General features: G+C 40.5%; 1 protein-coding gene across 1 annotated transcript in view; it reads left to right on the top strand.

Moving 5' to 3' along the window:
* Window positions 1–14,114: 14,114 nt before the first annotated feature.
* The window catches only part of BTLA (B and T lymphocyte associated), a gene marked incomplete at both ends in the record, with an annotated part of 33,150 nt that continues 31,435 nt past the window's right edge, over window positions 14,115–15,829 (top strand). Inside the window, one exon of the mRNA XM_080696514.1 lies at window positions 14,115–14,268. Within this exon, the coding sequence (XP_080552640.1) occupies window positions 14,115–14,268 (154 nt within the window). The remainder of the gene's footprint in view (window positions 14,269–15,829) is intronic.

Raw genomic sequence — 15,829 nt, 5'->3', positions numbered from 1 at the left:
GGCCACAGGACCCTGGGTCCCAGGCGGGGGTTGCGCAGGGCACGCCGGACCCCTGGAAAAACCGGGGCCCCGGGCCACAGTGCTACCGAGTGCCTGATCCCACAACCTCCTCAAACCACACATACTGTCTTCTCTTATTTAAAAAAAAAGGAAAAGAAAATGAAAAAAGAAAAGAAAATATCAGAGAGGTGTCAAGATGGCCACAGCCTCTGCCAGGATACTGGAAATGCATACAAAACTTATCCAACTGAACTGGAACTTTTAGAAAAATTCCCTGCAAAGGAGGACTGCTTCTTATCTATATCCTTAAGAATCCTGGACATCACCTGTAAGGAGAGAGTTTAGCAGAGACCTAGGAGGAAGGCGGTGTTGGAAGTGGTTGCCGCAATGGCAGTAGACGCTTGTATTTGGGAGAGGCAGAAATTTGATCCTACCAACCTTATCTTCTGGAGAAATTACCCAAAATGTCAAATGCTACCATTGCTCATGCTTAGAAACACTAGACAACATGCAGAGTGGAAAAAGAGCTTGGGAAAGATTTGAAGTGGTGGAGGCAGTGGCAGTGGCAGCGACCAGTACTCAGGGGAGGCAGAGATCTGATGCATTACACCTGGAACTTTTGAAGAAAAAACCCCAGAGGCAGAATGCTACCACCACGCATCCTTGGGTATGTGGGACAACCTGCTGGGTGAAGAGGGTGTTCGGATCAGAGCCTGCTGAGGGGTGAGGCCAGTGATGGGGACAGCAAAGCCGGGATTGGAGCCTGCCATGAGGCAGGGCCGGTGCTGGGGCCTCTGAGGCCAGGATAGGAGCCTACTGAGGGGTTAGGCCAGTGCCAGGGTCAGCGAGGCTGGGATCGGAGCCTGCCGTGAGGCAAAGCCACTACTGAGGCCTCCAAGGCTGGGATTGGAGCCTGCTGAGGGGTTAGGCCGGTGTCAGGGCCAGAAAGGCTGGGTTTGGAGCCTGCCGTGAGGCAAGGCCAGTGCTGGGGCCTCCGAGGCCTGGATCAGAGCCTGCCGAGGGTTTAGGCCAGTGCTGGGGCCTCAAGGGCCAGGATCGGAGCCTGCCCAGGGGTTAGGCCAGTGCTGGGTCCACCGAGGCCAGGATTGGAGCCTGCCATGAGGCAAGGCTGGTGCTGGGGCCTCCGAGGCCGGGATCGGAGCCTGCCGAGGGGTTAGGCCAGTGCCGGGGCCAGCGAGGCTGGGATCGGAGCCTTTTGTGAGGCAAGGCCACTACTGAGGCCTCTGAGGCTGGGATCGGAGCCTGCTGAGTGGTTAGGCCGGTGCTGGGGCCAGCGAGGCTGGGATTGGAGCCTGCCATGAGGCAAGACTGGTGCTGGGCCTCTGAGGCCGGGATCAGAGCCTGCCGAGGGGTTAGGCTGGTGCCGGGGTCAGTGGCCGGCATCAGAGCCTGCCGTGAGGCAAGGCCGCTACTGAGGCCTCCAAGGCCAGGATCAGAGCCTGCTGAGGGGTTAGGCTGGTGCCGTGGCCAGCGAGGCCAGCATTGGAGCCTGCCATGAGGCAAGGCCAGTGCTGGGGCCTCAGAGGCTGTGATTGGAGCCTGCTGAGGGGTTATGCCGGTGCTGGGGCCAGTGAGGCCGGGATCGGAGCCTGCCATGAGACAAGGCCGGTGCTGGGGCCTCGGAGGCTAGGATAGGAACCCGCGGAGGGGTTAGGCCGGTACCAGGGTCAGCGAGGCTGGGATCGGAGCCTGTCTTGAGGGAAGGCCAGTGCTGGGGCCTCCGAGGCCGGGATTGGAGCCAGCTTTGGGGTTAGGCTGGTATGGGGGCCAGCAAGGCCAGAATCGGGGCCGCCCATGAGGCAAGGCCAGTGCTGGAGCCAGTGAGGTCGGGATCAGAGTCCTCTGGGTGGCCAGGCCACTACTGGGGCCGTCAAGAGTGGGATCGGAACTTGCAATGCAGCATGCACAGAGAAATATCACAGAAAATAAAAACCAGATGCTTCCCCTAATTAGCAAAAACTAGGAGGAAAGGGGTAACAAGAGGAGGTCGAGTTATAGAAAGGGACCTATAGCGCAACAATTAAAGTAACCAATCAGAGGGGATGGGATGGGATGGGGGAGAATGGAACCTCTTAAAACTCAGGAGGTATGTAAACAAATGTATCAAAGATAATCACCAATCAAGCATGGGATCGAGGGAGGGGGAGGGAATGGGATGGGGATTGGATTAGGGCTAATTGGATATGAGTACTTGTATATCCTTTCAAGTCTTGTATTCTAATGTGATGTATGATTACAATGCACCAATATATATATATATATATATATATATATATATATATATATATATTCTCAACAAAGTGGAAGCTGGGTAGTACCATAATCACCCCCTTTAGAGTCCCTCTGTTATTGCTAGCGGAAGCTATATTGGCTTTAAGAAGTTTATATCTTTTCTGAATAAATAAATATGTCAAACTGAAAAAAGATTTTGCAGACTGGAAAGTCGATAAATGTAATTATTTGATTTTTATTATATGACATATGATTCTAACTATATGATATCCTGGGAAAAGCAAAATTGTGGAGATAGGTTGTCAGGAGTCAAGGGAGAGGGAGGGATGAATAGACAGAGGATAAGGGATTTTTAGGGCAGTAAAATTATACTTTATGATACTGTAAAGGTGGATAATGTCTTTATGCATTTGTCAAACCCCCCTGACTGTACAATACCTAAGGCAAACTATGGAGTTTTGATAATGATGATGCTGTATCAATGTATGCTCATCACTTCTAACAAATTAACCACACTGGTGCTATTTCATGGTGGAGGAGGATGTACATATGTGGGGGTGAGGACTAGATGGGAACTCTGTACTTTCCCCTGAATTTTGCCTTGAACCCTAAGACTGCTCTAAAAAATAAAATCATTTTTTAAAAAATCAATCACCTTCTTACTCAGACTGTACAAGTATAGCTTTAAGATTATGGGAAATACACAAAATGGGATTCTACTCAGCTATAAAGAAGAACAAAATCATGTCATTCACAAGAAGATGTTAAGACCTGGAGAACATTATGTTAAGTGAGATCAACCAAGCACAGAAAGAGAAGGGACATATATTTTCTCTAATATGCTCAAACTAGGGAGTATTAGGGATACCAGAGGGACTCCAGATAATGGAGGGGAAGCGTCAGCAAAGCTAGAAAAAAGGGTTAGGGGAAAAAGAAGGCTGAGGTTAACTAATGAAAAATCTATATTCAAGTATGTGTATACATGTAAGTATAACATAGTTAACCTGGACACTCAGTATTGGGAGGGAAGGGAAAGGGGAAGCAGGGGTGAGGGGAGGGCACCGAGTACTGTGTGAATATATGCCATTGTCAACATGATCCACATTATGATGTGAGACTATAATGCACCAATAAAATTTAAAAAATAAATAAATATTCTCATAAATGCATAGAATGTAAGAGAAACTAACTCTTCTATGTCTATGCCTTAAAGATAAAAATAACCTAGATATAGGAACTCTGAACTTTTCTGCCTCAATGTGAGAGAAGGAATTGCATTCATTAGGATGCTGGTTTTATGCCAGGCGCTGTCGTCGTAGGTGGTTTCATGTATTTTAACTCGAAACACATAGTACTACTTATCTCTCTTATTTAGTACTCATATCAATCTTCCAGGTAGGTGTTATTATTCCTGTTTTTTTTAAGATGAAGTAATGGAACTTAAATAGATTAAGTTACTTGCTTGAGGTCTCAGGGCAAGCAAATTATAGAAACAGTATGTTGAAAGCCTGCCAACAGGGAAGTATGGGGAAAAGGACATCTTCAGGTGTTCTGAGAGAGAGAGAGAGAGAGAGAGAGAGAGAGAGAGAGAGAGAGAGAGAGAGAGAGAGAGAGAGAGAGAGAGAGAGAGAGAGAGAGAGAGAGAGAGAGAGGCTGTATTTTAATTTTTATTCTTTTATTTTTTTGGTGTTGAAGGTCAAACAACTGACAGCCTTACATATACTAAGCATACACTACAACTGAGCCACACCCCAACCATCCCCATTTGATGCAGCTGAGGCTATTTTACACCATTTTGGGGGGGGGTCAGTCCTATGTACCTCACAGCATGGAACCAAACATCTCACAAGGGTTATTTTAAAGAGCCAAGAGAAGGAGCTTAGAATTATGTTAGTACAACAGTGAGTTCCACCATCATTACATTTTAGCTTATTAACATAGGACTTGGTAGCTAGCTTCTCCAACATAAAACCTAATCTTCGGTTTGTGAATAGTCATAGATGCAATTTACTGATCAATTGACATGTATCACCTCAGATAAACAACAGGATAGGCATTATTCCCCAGAACAGGAAATATAGATATGGAGCAGGTTTGGTTCTCTGGAGCAAAAGCTGAGATAGATTAGTGATCAACACCTGTGAAAAGAGAAGGAGAAGCAGGATTAGGCAGAGGAAGAAATTAAACAGTGATGACATTGGCCAACTCAGTTAAGAGTTCCAGATTATAATAGCCAAAATGTGGAACCAGCCTAGGTCTCCATCAACAGATGAATGGATTACAAAATTATGGGAAATACACACAATGGAATTCTACTCAGCTATAATAAAGAACAAAAATCATGTTATTTGCAAGAAGATGGAAAGACCTGGAGGACATTATGTTAAGTGAGATCAGCCAAGCACAGAAAGAGAAGGGACATATGTTTTCTCTAATATGCCCAAACTAGGGAGTATTAGGAATATCAGAAGGTCTCCAGATAATGGAGGGGAAACCTCAGCAAAGCTAGAATGGAAGGATAGAAGAGGAAGAAGGCTGAGGTTTATTAATGAAGGAGCTACATTCGAATATGTGTAAAAGTAACAATGTAGCATGATTAACCTGGACACTCATTGTTGGGGGGGAGGGAAGAGAAGCAGGGGGTGGAGAGGGCACCAAGCACTGTCTGATTATATGCCATTTTCAATATGATCCACATAAAAATAAAATAAAAAATATAGAGTTCCAGATAAAGTATTGCCCATCAGTATTTTATGTCAAGTAAAAATGGCCAGTTCTTTTATACTTTCATTATGTAGGATACAGGCTAGATTCTTCATCAATGAATGTGTGCAGTCACAGGAAAGCATGTCCTTGAACAAGGTGAGTCTCAACTGAGCAGACCCTGAGGCAGTTAATCCTTCAAAGTTGTACACTGACTGTTTTCCCCATAGCAAAAAAAAGAGGGGGTAGGAATATGTGTGGTGCATCTTTGTGTTACCATGGATGTTAAAAATTTTTAAAAATCTGGGCTACTCTTTGAGATTCTCTCCCCTGTGTGGGAGCTATTCTTTCTATTTTCTATCTTTCCTTGGATTACAAAAAGCTTTCATATTTCTATACCCTTCATTAGTCCTTGAAATTCATTTGTCAAAATCCACTGGATAAAAGCCCAGTAAAAGGAGGCTGGCACCTCAGATGGGATACACACTGAAGGAAGTACAACACTCAGTGTTTTGTGATGGTATATGTCACCTGCAAAACAATGTAAAAAGGATTGGTGAAACTGACTTTCTATATGTCCAACAACTGTGACTTTAGAGAACAATCAGAAAATAAAAGATCTAAGAAAAAACAGCTACTATTTTGGTCCTTATCTTCCAACATCAAATAGAACCCAGGGAATTTTCAGACTCTTCTAAGGACCCTGAAACTAATAAGTCATATGACCTCCCAATCAAAAGGATCATGAAGTCCCAGAGACTGGGAGCCACCAGCACATATTCCAAACAAACAAAAAACAAGGTCATTGGAAGAGAAATATCTCCTTTGCTTCAAGGGAAGCAATATGTTAGCAAGACATGACCCATCCTGGCAGATGGCACAATTGGTAGAGGAAAAGCCTTACAAAGTCCCTAAAAGTAACCCTAAGGAATCTTGACTGAACTTGACAGCAAAATAATGGTATAAAAATTTATGTTTGCCCAACATTGGCTTATCTACTTGATCCTGAATATCCAGCAGCAAAGTATAGCTAGAGACAAGTGTACTATTTTAAGGATAACAAAAAAGAAGCTGTACTAAAGTAATTTATAATGGAACTTCTATTTTTAGACTTACAAAAGAAAGTAAATATGACACTGATGACCCAAACTTCCTTTAAATTAAGTCTTTATAAGATACTGTAAAGTAAAAACTGTCCCTCTTGACACCAGGCGCTACAAAAGAGGTAGATTCCTATTCCCGTAAACTACTGGAGAAACTGAGTCCTGTTTAAAATCTGAAAGACAAGAAAACCAGTTTAAGCTAAGTTAAAGACAATATGTTTGATCTACAGATGACTACCAAATATGTAAAAACAGAAGATGAACATCCTTCTAATAAAGTGTGTGCTGTGCTTCAAACTTTGTGCCACAAGGACTTTTCATAGTATGATATATAATGACTCATCTTCTATTGCAAATAGGTTAAGTACTGGCATCCAGCTTAAAATGTTAATAGATGGATGATCCAGGGTAGAGTTATGGGGAAAAAGCATTAAGTCAATATATGTGAGTTTTTGTACAATGTACCATGACAGTTTTTCATATAGATGTCCCTATAACCACAATACTGTAGAGAAATAGATGAATGATTTTCTTAACCAGTAAACTAAGATACCCAGGATTGTAAACATCAAGTCAACAACTTTGACCACAGGTTTAGCCAGATGAGAACATAAAAGTATGGACAATTGGACAAAAGCTACCCACAGATCATGTTTTTAAGGCCTTGTCTTTCAGCCTTCCAGCTACAGATGGTTAGAAAAATGAAATTGCACATAAACAATTTCTTCTTCTGTGGTTTTCTAGATCAATCACCCCTGATGAGACCCTAGCAGCAATACTCCAAAAGCACCCCCTACCAGCTTGAAGCAACCAGAAAGATCTATGTCCCATTTCCCTAACAGTAGTTAGGGTCATTTTATTAGCAGGGAAAATGAAGCAGGGCAGCGTACCTAGGAATGGAAAGGGTAAAAGAAACCATCTATATAAGGAACAAAAATAAGGAAGGTTGATATAAGGATAACAATGATCAGTCAAGAACTATGGAAATCAAAATAAAAGTTCAGCCCTTTCTGTAGACCACATTATGAGGACAACTTGTATAAACAGGAATAGAGGGGTAGGAGGGGGAGACAAGTGGCACCAGGACACCAGAGCCCATCGACCCTAGGAAGTTTAAAAACTCATCGCCAAGAACTTCAGCATGAACTCCTTTTGAGAGCCCCTCCACTGGGTGGGAGCTATTTTTTCTATTTTCTATCTCTCGTTGGCTTACGAATAAACTTTCATATTTCTAAAAAAAAAAAAAATCTGTGATAAGGTTCTACAACTAGTTTGTACCAAATACTTGATACTACATATTTTGTGACTCAAAAGCATAAGCCCAGCCAGGAATGGTGGCACACACCTGTAATCTCAGTACTTGGAAAGCTGAAACAAGAGGACTTACAGGTTCAAGGGCAGAGCCAGCAACTTAGTGAAGTTCTCAGCAACTTAGTGAGATCTTGTTACAAATTTTAAAAAATAAAAAAAAAAGGACGGGGAAGTATCTCACTCAAAGGTAGAATGTCTCTGGGTTCAATTTTCAGTAACACACACACACACACACACACACACACACACACACACACACACACTTTTCACCCACACCAAATAATAATTGGTTTCCAAATCTCCATTCAAGATTCAAGTTACTGCATCAGAATCACCTTTGGAGCCTTTTTTTTTTTTTTTTTTTTTCGGTACTGGGGTGGAACCCAGGGCATTCTACCTCTGAGCTACACCCCCAGCCCTATATTTTATTCTTTACTTTGAAACAGCATCTCACTGAGTTGCAAAGGGCCTCCCTAAGTAGCTGAGGCTGTCCTTGAACTGTGATCCTCCAGTCTCAGCCTCCCAGATGCTGGGAGTACAAGCATGTGTCACCACCCACATGGCTCTGGAGCTTTTTTAAAAAGTAGGAATCTCTGGCCTCCACTATGAGATTCTGACTCAGTGGTTATGAAAAGAATCTAGGCTTCATACTCATTTTATAAAGTGTCCAGGCTGATTTTTATAGTGCAGCCATGTATATAAGCTATTGCTACAATAACATCAGTAGGGAGAGGACACCAAGTAGACTGGCAAAGGTTTTAGATGCTGGACTACATTTCTGAAAGAAGCTATGGAATATTTTAGGGGAGATTAAAACAACCAAAACTACAGTTCATTTCTCTGGGTTGATGTCGTCGAACATCAGTAGCAAGACCTCTCCAGGCCCTTGCGCCTGGGTTTGTGATTACTGGTTCTCTGGTTACCTGATTGGGAAGGAGGGATGTTTTAGAAAGTGCAGCTGCTTCATGATTCAGAGAAGTACATTTGTAAGTGAACGGAAATATTTTCCAAGTACCTCCTGAGATAATTGTAAAAAGAATTTTATTTTGCAGTCCTGTGTAAAGAGAATTTGAAGATACCAAATTCCATTTTTTCCTTTTAGTCTTTCAACATAAAACTGGCAGTAGGTTTGTGTTTTAAAAATTATTTCTAATGCACAATGCAATCATTTATATATTTTTATTGTCATAATTATACATCATAGTGAGATTCAAAGTGATACATTAATACATGCAACAGGAGTCAGGTGTGGTGGTGCATGCAATCCCAGTACTTGGGAGGCTAAGACAGGAGGATCACAGGTTTGATGTTAGCCTCAGCAACCTAGCTAGACCCTGTTTGCAAACACAAAATAAAAAGGTGCTAGGGAGTATAGCTCAGAGGTAGAATGCCCCTGGCTTGGCTCAGTCCCAGTACACACACACACACACACACACACACACACACACACACACACACATTATTTGATGTATTCCCTTTTTTATCCCACACTGTTTCCACTTCTTTCCTCCTCGTACATGCTAGTTATGCTAGGTTAGTTAGTTACTTACTTAGTTGAACTGTTCCCTTCCTCAAGCCTGGTTTTTACCTTCCCTACTTCCCTCCCCAATCCTCTTCTACTTCTTCCACTATTCTACTGTTTTTTCCCCTCATTTGATTGAAGTCCCTTTTGTTGCCTTATTTCATTCTAGCTTCCACATGAGAGAAACATATGACCCTTGATTTTGTGTTGATCTCACTTCTCGTCACATCCTCCAGTTCCATCTATTTCTCTGCAAGTGACATACAGCTAAGTAAAATCTTATTGTGTGTATGTACACGATAGTTTTTTAATCCATTCGCTATTCATGGATACCTAGGTTGGTTCCACAATTTGGCTCTTGTAAATTGTTCTGCTACAAACATAGGTGTGCATGTGTCACTATAATGCTCTTTCAAGAGTGGTATAGCTGGATCATGTGGTGGTTCCATTCACAGTGCAGTCACGTTTAAGAATGCACTACACACTTTACACTTGCATGTTTATATGAAAACTATGATTTCTTGATCAAACAGTATATAATTCTAATGAGACAGGGGCTGAGATAAAAGCTTACTTACTAGACAAAGTATAAACTTAAAACAAGATTCATTTGTTACTGAGCTAACACACTTCTGAGTCTAGCTTTTTAATTTTTTTTTCAGTAGAATAAAGACAAGAGCCAAATTCTGGGGCATAGTTTTTCCTAGTGGGGCTCTCAGAACTCCAACTGTGAAGAAATAAAGAGCCAAGAATACAGATAAAAGTACCCAAATATATATCTTTTAAAACATACATTAGATGACACATACGGTTGCTCAACATTTTATCTAATTATTATGGGATCTTATATGAAAAAGATGTTGAAAATAGTGAATCATAAAGGTTTTAAGTTGAGATAAACAGAGTGAATGTGACTTCTTTCTGGTTTTGGGTGATATTCTGAGCTCCTTGGCTTATGATTTATGGCTTTTCCCTGTAAGCCCATTTAAAAGGGAAAATGAATCTTGCTTCAGCTGCTACAGGAATTTTGCATCCTGAATCCTAAGTACAGAGAAAGGAAGGAGCTGTGTAAAGCTGCAAAAATAGTTCCCAGGATGTGTACTTGATGTATGAGTCAAAATTTTGTTGCTGTAAAAATACCTGAAAATAACAGCATACCAAAAAAATTTATTGTTTTGGCTCAGTTTCATAGGTTTAAGTCTATGGTCAACCAGATCCATTGCCTTGAATAACCTTCTGGGGCATGCCTCCAGTGACCTACTTCCCCCACTAGGTTTGCCTATCATGGTGGCCTCCACCACCTCCCAGTTGTCCATTCAGCTATCCATGAATCAATACATTGATAAGTCAGGGCCTCATGATCCAACTACTCCTCTGAACATAGAGACCACAGATTCAGCACCATTAACCTTTGGGGGACATTCCAGATCCAAACCTGATCTGTAATGAAAGTTACAGAGTAGATCTGTAACGTATTGTTACTTTATGTTATTTACTACATGTGGTGGAAATGCTTGGATATTTAAGTGCTAACAATAAAGGTTAGTGTGAAGAAGTTAAAATTAGGAACACTGGCCAGGCATGGTGCTGCACGCTTCTAATCCCCACGCTTGGGAGGTGGAGACAAGAGGATTGTACAGGTTCAAAGTCAGCCATGCTGGCTTAAAAGACCCTGTTTCCAAATAAAAATATAAAATAGGTCTGGGAGTGTAGTCTGGAGGTAGAAGGGCTTCCAGGAACACCAGTACCCCCCCCCACACACACACACGGAACAGTGGCTCATTCATCTTTGTACCTCCAAGCATAGCACATTGCCTATTTAAGTAAATGAATATATGATGACTACTTTTAAATTACGAACTGAAACCAATGACATGTAGCCTTGGAAGAACATCACTAACCTCCAAGGAAAAGACTTGCAGACAAATTTTTGCAAATTTTTGCAGACTACAAATGCACAATTGCCACAAATCAAAAACTTAATGCTAAAAACAAAACAAGAAAAATAACCCAATCAAGAACTGGGCAATTGAACTGAATAGACACTTCTCAAAAAAAAAAAAAAAAAAAAGAAATAGTACCGGCCTTGGTGGCGCACGCTTGTAATCCCCATGCTTGGGAGGCGGAGACAGGAGGATCGCGCAGGTTCGAAGCCAACCGCGCTGGCATAAGAGACCCTGTTTCAAAAATATAAAATAGGTCTGGGAGTGTAGCCCAGAGGTAGAAGGGCTTCCAGAAACCCCAGTACCACCAAAAAAAAAAAAGGAAAAAGAAATACAAATAACCTATATATAACATATATATATCATATATATAACATATATATAATAACTAATGATGTTGAACATATATATATATGTTCATCATATGAACATATATATATATATGTTCTACATCATTAGTGGTCAGGGAAATGTAAATTAAAACTACACTGAGATTACATCTAATCTCAAATTAGAATGGCAATAATCAACAATACAAACAAATATAAATGCTTGAGGATGTGAAGAAATAAGAACTTTTATGCACCATTGGTGGGATTATAAATTAGTGCAACTACTATGGGGATCAGGACCAAAAATAGGAATGTAACCACCATTATCATACAGCTAAACTAGTCCTCAGTTTCCTTCTAAAAGAATTATAGTTAGAACACTATAGTGATACATGCAGATAGCAGCACACTTCACTATGGCCAAATTATGGAAGCAACCTAGGTGTCCATCAACAGAAGAATGGATAAATAAAATGTGGTATATATACACAATGAGGTTTTACTCAGCCATAAAGAACAAAATCGTGTCATTTTCAGGAAAATGGATGTAACCAGAGAATATTATGCTAAGTGAGATCAGCCAGCCTTGGAAAGTCAAGGGCTCACGTGTTTTCTCTCATAAATGGAAGCTAGAGAGAAAATGGGAAACAAAAAGTACTTGAGACAAATGAGGAAAAGGACCAGTGGGATAGTGCAAGGGAACTGGGAAAGGGAGGTGGGGAGGGGAAAAGAAGGCTTGATGAAAGAAATAATTCAAATAATGCTATGTCCACATATAAAGGTATCACTACCGATCTCAGTAACATGTACAGGTGGGGATGCTGCCTGGGATCAGAAAATACATCAAATTCTGTGTACATGTATATTTGCATCACTTTGAACCTCACTATGTTGTATAATTACAATGCACAGTAAAAGTATATTTTAAAAAGATCTCTCATTTGGAGTTTCAAATAGTGATATTTTTTTAATAATTTATTTTTTATGTGGAACATATTGAAAATGGCATACATTCAGACTGTGAATGCCCTCTCCCCTCCTGCTTCTCCTTCCTTCTCCCAAAAATGAGTGTTTAGTTTACCATGTTATATTCATACTTTACATATATTCAAATGTAGCCCCTCCATTAATCAACCTTAGCTTTCTTCCTTTCCTACCCTTCCATTCTAGCTTTGCTGAGGTTTTCCCTCCATTATCTGGAGTCCCTCTGGTATGCCCATTACTCCCTAGTTTGGGCATATTAGAGAAAACATATGTCCCTTCTCTTTCTGGGCTTGGCTGATCTCACTTAATATAATGTTCTCCAGGTCTTTCCATCTTCTAGTGAATGGCATGATTTTGTTCTTCTTTATTGATGAGTAGAATTCCATTGTGTGTATTTCCCATAATTTTGTAATCCTTTCATCTGTTCATTGACACCTAGCACAGGAAATTAAAGCAAGAATTAAAAAGTGGGATGGCATCAAACTAAAAAGTTTCTTCTTATCAAAGGAAACCATCAAGAACCTAAGGAGGAAGCCTACAGAATGGGAGAAGACCTTTACCAGGCATCACTCAGATAGAGGGCAAATATCCAGATATACAAAGAGCTCAAAAGACTCTACACTAGCAAAACAAATAACCCAATCAAGAAATGGGCAACTGAACTGAATAGACACTTCACAAAAGAAGAGACACAAATGGCCAATAGATACATGAAAAGATGTTCTACATCATTAGCCATCAGGGAGATGCAAATCAAAACTACGCTGAGATTCCATCTAACCCCAATCAGAGTGGCAAACATAAAGAAATCAAATAACAACAAATGCTGGTGAGAATGTGGGAAAAGAGGAAGTCTTTTACACTGTTGGTGGGAGAGAAAACTAGTTCAGCTGTTATGGAGATCAGTGTGGAGATTGCTTAGAAAACTGAGAATAGATCCACCATATGATCCAGCTTTACCACTACTGGGTATTTGTCCTAGGGGGTTGAAATCAGAGAACTACAGCAACATATGCATACCTGTGTTCATAGCAGCACAATTCATAATAGCCCCAATAGTGGCAAATTTGACAAGCTCTGGTGATTATAAACTAAGCCATCAAACAGTCCCACGGTAATGCCAAGCTATCTCATTTTGAACTTTTCCGTTTCTTCCTTTACTGTTTCTATTCCAATTCATTCAGACAGCAACCACATAAAGGACACTGAGAATGAAAGTTTCCTTTAATTTATTTTCAAGATCTCATTTTGTTCGGAACGTTAGTATTTAGAAGAGCGTGCAGCTAATACTAAGGCTGATCTTGTTCCATTGATAGGTATCTACATTTTAAAGATGGGCGTTTCGTCCCTTTTCTTCTGTTGAGGAAATGCATCCTGTCACTCATTTTCTCCATAACCTCAGATCAGCATTTATTGTTTTCATGATCATAAGCATTCTCATATCACCATGACATGATGTTTAGGAGGAAAAAGAACCTAAAATTTCTTACATAAAATAAGTTTCACAATCACAAGCTATGAAAAGGGGGAAAAGTCGACTAATCGTAGGTACTTTTACCATGAATTTTCTGACTTTGATTTGATTAAAATCTAAACCAAAGACGACAACAATTTAGATTTCTTTAATGTGTAGTTGTTGGTTTAAGCTTGAGGAAAACCTCAAGGTGGAGCAAGAAGAGTAGCAGAGCGGAAGGAGGAGTCAAGGACCGAGCTGCTCTGCACATCAGAGTATTTGAAAGTGAACAGCCCATTTAACAAGAAGCAAAACCACAGAAGAGAAGTGTGTTCACTTGCTTTCACAAGGTTATTCAGGCTCTTCCTACTCTTCTCCTAACAGTGCTCCTCTCCTTATTTATTTCTTAGACGCCACTGGGGTAGAAAACCTGATCCAACTCTGAGTAACTCAGGGGAGGAAAAGAAGCTTTCTGCTGGAGCAGTTTTCTATTCCCAACATGTGCAGGGAATGAAGCTATCACCTGCCATGCCCGGAACTGGGAAATTGTTTGGCGTACTTTTCCTAATCTCACATCTGGGCCTCTGGAGCATCCACGGTAAGGCACATTCTGATTTTATTTCTCGGGGGTTTGTGGCTGCAATGTTTACTCTTGCTGAACTCAGTAGGGTGTGAATTCTGGTAGATGAAACAAGCAAATTCAATTTGCTTCCCAATGACATTATAGCATATAAACAAAATTAGAAAATGATATGTACCTGCCTCAACCATAGACAATGAATGCATAGCTTGGCCAATCTTCCTAAAATCATGTGCTGATGGTCAGAAAAGGGAATAGAACAGATTTTATCAATAGTTGAGTACAAATTTATTACTACTACTACCCAAAACTCTCTGGCTGCCATATGGGTGGCAAATAAATAGTATGTCCATTCCAAACAGATCCCAGGAGAATGTTGTAGTGTTCCTTTGGGTAGAGCAGGTGTTGAGATTATACCTGTCTCCTTGGTTACTCTCAAATAATGTTTTCTCTAAAGAAAAACTCAATACTTGCTTCAGCGGGATGTGTACTTTGAGAATACTAAATAAGTAAATGCTGAGCAATGTAGGATCATATCGAGAAATACAGGAGCACATTCCATATTGCTTCTTTATGGAAAGCAAAGGATTCCTACTTGGTTGCCAACGGGATGGGAAAAAGAGTTTGGGTTCTACACAGATGACATTTGGCCATGCTATAAAGACTTTGCATAGGAAAAAGTTAAAAAAAAAAGAAAACATGATTCATTCTTTATTTTGAGGTATCTGCTCTTTTACATTGAAAGAGGAACAATAAACTGTAAAAGGGAAGGCCTGTGAATGGTTAGCTGAGGTTTCTGATTTCTTGGTTCTGCTCTCTGCACAAGCACTCATTTATCAGTTGATGCACTTACTTCTATTTTAAACTAAAAATATGATCATGAGGCTCTAAATGCCATATTTAAGTTTAAAAATGTGTCATTTGGAATATGACTGCGAGGCCGGGATGCCTTACACCCAGGTGTGAAGTAGAGCTCTCCTCAGTCATTTGAGCACTCTTATGTTTGTATTCAGTGTTAAGTCGATCAGACACTTAGATGGTAGAATTTGTCACCTTCTGTCAGATGCCTCCAGCCACATAGCTACAACTAGAGTCAATATTAAACAGAGTTCTTCTCAATATAAAGGATGTATTAAATGTTATTCTGTGGCATGAAAGAACATATGTTTAGTGCCAACTACAATTGGGGTGCAGCATGACAAAATAGGTGTAGGTGTTAGAATTAGGTTCACTTAATAGCTCTGCTTCTTACTGTGTGATTTTGTTAAGCTTCTTATCCTCCCTTATTAGTACTTTTCCTCATTTAAAAAATAAAAGTAATAGTTTTCTCAAAATTATGGACCGATTGCAGTGATTATAAGTGCAAATGATAAGGGTAAAGTGCCTAGCAGTAAGTAGATATAATCAAAGCTCAATAGATGTTGATATTTTGCTAATGTTGTTTTCACCCAGAAACTCCTACAAAATTTAATAAAATGAGAAGTAGAGTTTAACACTACCATTTTTTGTGGTATTAGAAATTGAAGCCTGGGACATTCTACCTCTGAACTATACCCCTAGCACTATTTATTTTAATTTTTTAAATTTTGAAACAGGGTCTCACTAGGTTGATGAAAATTTCACTACTTACTGAGTCTTTTCTTGA

This window comes from Muscardinus avellanarius (assembly GCF_963383645.1).
Source record: "Muscardinus avellanarius genome assembly, chromosome: 5".
In the NCBI taxonomy this organism is placed as follows: domain Eukaryota; kingdom Metazoa; phylum Chordata; class Mammalia; order Rodentia; family Gliridae; genus Muscardinus; species Muscardinus avellanarius.
Note: the sequence above shows the minus strand (reverse complement) of the source record. Positions and strands in the feature narration are given on the sequence as shown.